A 7,720-nucleotide genomic window follows, 5' to 3' on the forward strand; every position below is an offset into this window, starting at 1 on the left:
GAGTCTACAACCCACACAAGTGGCTCAGGTAGTGCAGCTCATCCAGGATGGCACATCAATGCGAGCTGTGGCAAGAAGGTTTGCCGTGTCTGTCAGCGTAGTGTCCAGAGCACGGAGGCGCTACCAGGAGACAGGCCAGAACATCAGAAGACGTGGAGGAGGCCGTAGGAGGGCAACAACCCAGCAGCAGGTCCGCTACCTCTGCCTTTGTGCAAGGAGGAGCAGGAGGAGCACTGTGCATGTGTCTGCTCAAACGGTCAGAAACAGACTCCATGAGGGTGGTATGAGGGCCCGACGTCCACAGGTGGGGGTTGTGCTTACATCCCAACACCGTGCAGGACATTTGGCATTTGCCAGAGAACACCAAGATTGGCAAATTCACCACTGGTGCCCTGTGCTCTTCACAGATGAAAGCAGGTTCACACTGATCACATGTGACAGACGTGACAGAGTCTGGAGACGCCGTGGAGAACGTTCTGCTGCCTGCAACATCCTCCAGCATGACCGGTTTGGCGGTGGGTCAGTAATGGTGTGGGGTGGCATTTCTTTGGGGGGCCGCACAGCCCTCATGTGCTCGCCAGAGGTAGCCTGACTGCCATTAGGTACCGAGATGGTATAGCAGCAACTTAATGCATAGAGACGTGGTCTAGACAACTTGCTGAAGGTCAAACCGAGCATCATAGTGGGGAAGAATTAGGATTTAAGTGACTTTGAACGTGGCATGGTTGTTGCTGATCTACTGGGATTTTCACGCACAACCATCTCTAGGGTTTACAGAGAATGGGCCGAAAAAGAGAAAATATCCAGTGAGTGGCAGTTGTGTGGACGACAATGCCTTGTTGATGTCAGAGGAGAATGGGCAGACTGGTTTGTGATAACAGTAACTCAAATAACCGCTGGTTACAACCAAGGTATGCAGAATACCATCTCTGAATGCACAACACGTCGAAACCTTGAAGCAGATGGGCTACAGCAGCAGAAGACCACACCAGGTGCCACTCCTGTCAGCTAAGAACAGGAAACTGAGGCTACAGTTGCAGACTCACCAAAATTGGACAATAGAAGAGTGGACGCTGCCTGGTCTGATGAGTCTCAATTTCAGCTGCAGCATTCAGATAGTAGGGTCAGAAATTGGTATAAACATCATGAAAGCATGGATCCATCCTGGCTTGTATTAACAGTTCAGGCTGGTGGTGTATTTGTATAGCGCCTTTCTAGTTTTTGACCACTCAAGCAGAAACTAACATTCACACAGGTGGAACAGCCAGGGGCTCGGGGTTCAGTATCTTACCCAAGGACACTTTGACATGCAGCCTGGACCTTCTGATTAACAGGCAACCCGTTCTACCTCCTGAGCCACAGTTGGTCCACTGTTCTTTAATCAAAAACCAATGACTGTATTTCTGTCACAGGTAACACGTGTTTTGCAAATAAAGCTGGAAAAACAGATGAAAAACAAAAGTGTAGCAAATTTTGAAGGAGCTACTGGCTGCTCCATCTGTCTGCGCTGCGGGTTGCAATATAACACTACTCTTAACATCTAACATGCACTTCCTGTGCTCTTCTTCTATCCCCTACAATTACCTTGTATTGATTGCACTTTTTGTTAACTCTAACTTCTTTCCCTAGCTATTTACCTCATTTATGCGATATGTGCCATTAGCGCTTACTAGTATTTATTTCTGCTTTTATTAATATGTATTGTCAGTTGTAGATCTTGTGCTGTATTTTATGCTCTGTTAATGATTGTATGTTGTTCCTCAAATGTAAGTCGCTTTGGATAAAAGCGTCTGCCAAATGAGTGAATGTAAATGTAATGCAATAGTTGCTTCTGTCTATACAGAAAGTGTAGCTATTTCCTTCTCAATGTCAGGGTGGGCAAAACCTGTCATATTTGTAGTAGGCTACTTGGTCTATCAATTTTGATGTAATATATTTCTCAACATACTGTATATTATTAATTATAACATTTATGGTTTTTATTAGACATTTGAGATTGCTTAAAATTTGACCAATAGGACCAATGGAATAGTCAAAATTCAGCTATTTTACACACGTGGTCCCTACATTTTGAACATATGTAAAATGGATGGTATATTTTCCAATAACATATGGTATTGTTTTCTCTGTGCAGGTTCCTCTGGAGTTGAAGTCGGCAAGCACCCTAGGACCTAAAAATGGCATATTTGTGAAAATTCAAAAAAGAGACACAGGAGCAGGTCAAGTGAATTCTCCATGAGCCAATTACAAAACTCACCGTTCATCTTCTTGGATGTGTAAAGATAAAAAGCATTCAAGTCCACGTTTTAAGAGCTATACACTGGATATCTCAATTATACTGCTCATCTAGTGCCCTTCCTAACCAGAAGGTGGACTGAAGAAGAAAAAGAGCATTGCTGTAGTGTAATAATTAAAGTGATTGGAAAGGTGGCAGCAACTGGACCAATCAGACACTGCTGAGGACACAGATAACGTCCCTCTGAACTGCCTTCTGATGGCTTCATCCGTTGTTTTGGTGGTAAACAAAATAAGTGAGAGAGAAAAGAGTGAAGCGTGCAGTACTTAAAAGAAAGCAACTCTCAGTATGTAGCAATGAAAATCTGTCTGTCATAAAAGGTTATATAGGAAAAGCATTTTTTCATTAACATTAATCTGAAGCATGGTTTTCGTTTTACTAACCAGCTGTCCACTTTTTTCCTTCTTTGCACTGTGGAATTAGGATTTCTTTATTACTTTTAGGTGCATTTAATATTAACTTTTTTATGGTTTAGTTACTGTAGTAAATTCAGTGAACTGATGAAAAGGCTGAAACTGAAACTTGTACAGTAAAATGTAATTACTATGAGATCAGAACTAGTTCAGCCAGAAAAGTCACGTCACAAGCTCTTGTTGGGAGTTACCCAGTATATTTGAATATACTGAAGACAGTTTCATGATGCCTAACACAGTGCTGTTTTGTTTTGTCTTTTAATCTCAACTGAAAGCTGCTATTTTAGAGTGGTTTGTGAAAGGATAGGAAATCTGAGCTGAGTCAGTGTTTATCAAATGTGTCAAAATAGGAAACTGGACTTAAATAGCCCACATTTCTCAGTGCATATTGATGTAAGGCATAGGTTAAAACATTTTTATCACTTTTCTCTGATGACCTCATTCATAATTCAAACATATACTCCTTATTGAAACAAAAACTTTAACTATTTCGCATGTATGAAGATAAATCTTAGCCAATCTTTGGGAGTTATTCAGAGGTGCTTGAGAATTGCAATCCTGAATTCATTATAATTTATACAATTAGAGTGACTTACTAATTATGTGTCCATAAAACATGTATATTTTAGCAGCTGGCAGAACTGGGTCAAATGTCACGTGTGTAAATGAATAGTCATACATAATGAAATTTCTGTTGGTGTGCTGATAAATAATGACATTGACATGGCAGTTTGTAATGTTTATTACATAACCAGTGAGTTTCTATTCCCAAATACTAGATAATTTGTCACCCTCAGTATCCTTCATTTAGACTTTCATTAAAGACCTCTGGCAGACATTCTTATCACAACAAAATAGAAACCCACAAAAACGGACATTGCTCAAGGAAAATATTTTTATTGTATTTTCTGACATTACAAATTCATCAGAATGTGCTTTAATAATCACACTTAAACATCCCATTGAATACTTAATTTTATCCCACCTTCCACTTATATCCCCCTACAGAGGAACACTTTGTAACTGTATTGTAATTATGAGTTTATAAAATCTAATGCATTGCTATAGCTCAAGCTCAACTGTTTATTGGATCATTATTGAAAACGCATAATGTGGTATTTAATATTTACACTCAGAGAGGCCACTCTGCTCCATAAAGAGTACTTTTACTTTTGACACCAAGTATATTTTGTTGATAAAACCTTTAATTGCAAATTTACATTGTAGTATTACTACTATAACATCAATATAGGATCTGAATAGTTCTGCTGTTGCTGTAAAACCCCACCAACATCTAACAAAGCCACTAGCTGCTTCCAGTCAAAAGTAAAATACCATCCAGACCAAAATCTTCACAAAATGAAATGACAGCAACTTTGATTTATGAATAGTCGATAAGATACTCTGGATAAATCTGATGTTTTTCAAAGACAACATAGATGCTGGGGTTGCTCTCGTTGTTAACGCAACTGTCATAGAGGGTTGTGCTGCTTCCTTTTGGCGGGGGCCGAACATAGCTGCTGCTTCCCTTGGTGTACTCCCCCACCAGGACCAGAGCAACAAACATGATCTTTCTCAGTCTTCTTTTGTCACTGGCATATCTGTCTGAGTAGGACGCATCTCTGGCAAAGTAGCTCCCTAAAAGTAATAACGTGTTACTATTGATACAGTCCAAAAGGAAAAACGGGATAGGTTCTTTTCTACATAAAGTAAAGTGCTTTTTGCCTGATAAACCTGGAGTTGACTGCTCCCATACCAAAACACAACACAGTAAATTTGAGGAAAATGATTTTGTGGCTTGTTAATATTGTATATTCATTATATTACTGGAATGGCTGCTGAAGCCGTTTTACTGTACCTTTGCCGTATGCCGTACCATGCACACCACACATCCTCCAGTCAAAGTTTTGCTCACAGATTGCCTTAATCATGGACTGGTCTGTCCCATGAAACAAGTGCTGCTCATTCACAGCCTTCCCTTCATTCTTCTTTTTCATCTGCTCCTTCTGCCTGAACACACAATATAGAAAACATAAATGTTATGACATGCAACTGAGGTTTTCTTTTAAACTTTTGATTAAAGCAGGTTTTTGTTTAGTTGATTAAATGCTTTTATGAGCTCTGTTTTTGTTTCTTTAGCTGCTAAATGTGTCTGTCTGCTGTCTTAGAGCTTCACTGAAAACAGCTGCCTGCTACAGCCGGACATGATGCTATGAGAGCGATGACAGTAAACCAAAACAGTAAAATTGTGCGCCGGATTGAGAAACAATGAGCTGAAACTCCACATGAAGCTCTGTAAAGCCGAGGGGAACTATGAGACGAGCGACCCTTTCCACATTGTCATTTTATACATTGGTATCGCCAAAAAGCCAGGTCTGATTTACCACTGAAAGATTTCCCACAGAGAGGGGTTTTGGATCCTCTCGATGTTGTTAATTTTACTCTGGGGCATGGTGCGCATAAACAACATCGAAATCATATTATACTCCTTTGCAGATTTGGAGAGAGGTACAAGCTGAAAGAGAAGAGGACAATGAAGAGTACAGTGTAGATAAACAGGTCATTAATGAAGGGTATAAATATACATTCACTGTTCCAGAACGAACTAAAGTAAAACAGAAACATTAAGCACAATAATACATGCTATAAAGATACCTTGTATCCAAAATCCGGTAGGGCAGTCTTGTCCCAGTTTGGTGGGAAACTTTCAGCTGTGGAAGAGCTGGAGCTGTGTGAAGATGCACTACAGAGGAGACAAACATATGTTGGACAAGTGAAGTCACTTGTGACACAGGAGGGGAATAAAGAGGGGAGTGGGGTAATATTCTGAGAATAAACTCAGAAGTCACAAATTCATGAGAAACAAACTCGGAAAATACAGATTTCCAGATGTGCTCTGTTATTAAAAGGCATTGTTCTCTATTAAAGGCAGAGTATGCTGATGCTAATAAAAACAGCTGTGACTACAACAAAGATGAGATGAGATTTTACTCAGAGACTTTAATCTGGGAAATTCTCAGTTTTTTTCTCTGAATATTACCCCCCTCCCCCAGCTCTGCAATTTATAATTTTTTAAAATCTACAATGGCTATAACTGTAAATAAGAATACCCCTTCAGCGCCACCTCCACATCATGAGCAGACACAAAGCGAGGTCTCCGTCTGACGTCTCTCTTGGTTTTGTATTTTACATTCTGCTGATACATCTGCTGTGTTTCCGCTGCACCTTTGAAGTGCAGGATATACTGCTGTGTGCCAGCACCAAAAGGAATCTCAGTATCTTTGTCTGCAAGGTACACATTCTCCAGAGTTTGAGAGGAGACAGAGGCTGGTGTGTTGCCGTCACCCTGAAGAGGAAAAACCCAGCAGACAGCAATCCATCAGTTTAAATGTACTGCCAGCGATGAAATGGGAAACATTTATTAGTAAAGAGTGAAGATGGGGGCTGTAGCATATTTAAATGTTCTCGTTTCCTCAAACAGGCACTATAATAAGGATCAGAATAAAGCCACAAAGCTGCGTTATTGGTACATGATTGACTGACCTGTCCAAACTCCAGCCATTTCCCGCTGTCATCCTTCCAGTACCAAAGCCACTGTGTTGTAAGAATGAAGTGAGGGGGCTTTGAGACAGAAGAGGCAGTGGACAGGCGACGAACTGGAGACTCTCCATGTGTCATTTTCATGAAGTCAACAGACTGCTCAACAGAGGCTGCAGAGCTGAAAGCAAGCAATGAACAATTTGCTCAAGGTGAGTAGACACTTCTGAAGACTTGAACTAATGTGAATGAACGGTTAAACATCTATGTGTCTCACTGAAACACATTTATAAACCAGAGAACTGTACATATATCTCTGTGGTCAGTTTTTTCATTCATGCACCTTTGCAAAGACAGAAATCTAAAAATCCCTAAGGTGGGCGACGGTTGATCCGTGCAGCTTGTGTCATGTTGTGGGTCACAATAGGCCTTCTCAATGTCTTCCATGTTTGGCAGGTCCTTCCAGGTCACACCATCACGGTCTAAAACCTGCCATCGGTAAGGTAGGTGCCAATGGACACGAGCACACTTCTCTGGGGGAAAAAAGCAATGAGATGTTAAAGGCATTTACTAGACTGTGGTAGACATAGAGACATTGTCTCTTCACACCGATCTATACAGACGTATTGCAAAGTTAATGTTGATATGAACTGTTTCCTTGTTACCTTTGAAGCTGCAGTGTCTGCGAATGAAGAAGAGGCAGATTTCATTCCTATCAGCATCGCTCATGGGTGTAGATGGGCAAGCAGAACTGGTGGGGGATCCAGGGCTGCTGTGTGAAGGCTTAGGAGTGGTGATTTTCACCTCTGGCAACACTGAAGGCGACACACATCCACAGTGTCACATCTACTGTGTAGACTACCACCCCCTTTAGATAAAGAAAAGGTTTTCTATTAAAGTCCTTATTCTTTACCTGGAGCAGCAGTAGCCCGTCTCTCCCGCTGACCCGTGATGATGAATTTATTTCTGTAGATCTCATGAAGGTTTTTAATATTCTCCTGACTGAATCCATTGAAGATCTTCGTTGGATTAGCGTCAATTTTATGGGCTCTCTTACACGAAGAGCCGAACTTACAGTCTCCCTGGAGATAGTGCTGGCAGACATGAAGCTTTGTGCAGGAAGTGGTGAACTTGCAGCAACCATACGGGCCGTTGCCCTTGTTGTAATGTGGGCAGATCTAGAGGGTGTATGGGTTTAATATGTACTATATCATTACAACAAAAATATATGACAGTTCATTCAGATATTTACATGCTTTTCTACACAACAGCAAGAGACTCTGAACTCTGTCTCCTACTGTTGCCAGTGTAACCTACCTCGGGAAGCAGATAAGGGTCATTCTGCAGTAACAGCTGGAAAAGCTGTCTCTCTGTCAAATCGTGAAGACCATATCTCCTCAAAAGCGCTGCATTGTATGGAGAAGTCAGACTATGGGGGTTTTTACACTTGTGTCTGAAAAATTACAAAATGAGT

General features: G+C 41.1%; 2 protein-coding genes across 5 annotated transcripts in view; both read right to left on the reverse strand.

Moving 5' to 3' along the window:
- The window catches only part of aass (aminoadipate-semialdehyde synthase), a 43,406-nt gene that overhangs the window by 33,418 nt on the left and 2,268 nt on the right, over positions 1-7,720 (reverse strand). The window lies entirely within an intron of this gene.
- LOC123961531 (protein mono-ADP-ribosyltransferase PARP12-like) lies at positions 3,591-7,704 on the reverse strand (the record flags this gene model as incomplete). Its single annotated transcript, XM_046037002.1, has 10 exons — positions 3,591-4,347; positions 4,568-4,719; positions 5,094-5,224; positions 5,365-5,452; positions 5,820-6,055; positions 6,253-6,427; positions 6,590-6,779; positions 6,912-7,061; positions 7,160-7,424; positions 7,564-7,704. Coding segments are annotated over 10 exons (1,785 nt in total), but the record flags the coding sequence as incomplete, so codon positions are not given.

The sequence above is a fragment of the Micropterus dolomieu genome, linkage group LG22, assembly GCF_021292245.1.
Source record: "Micropterus dolomieu isolate WLL.071019.BEF.003 ecotype Adirondacks linkage group LG22, ASM2129224v1, whole genome shotgun sequence".
Lineage (NCBI taxonomy): Eukaryota > Metazoa > Chordata > Actinopteri > Centrarchiformes > Centrarchidae > Micropterus > Micropterus dolomieu.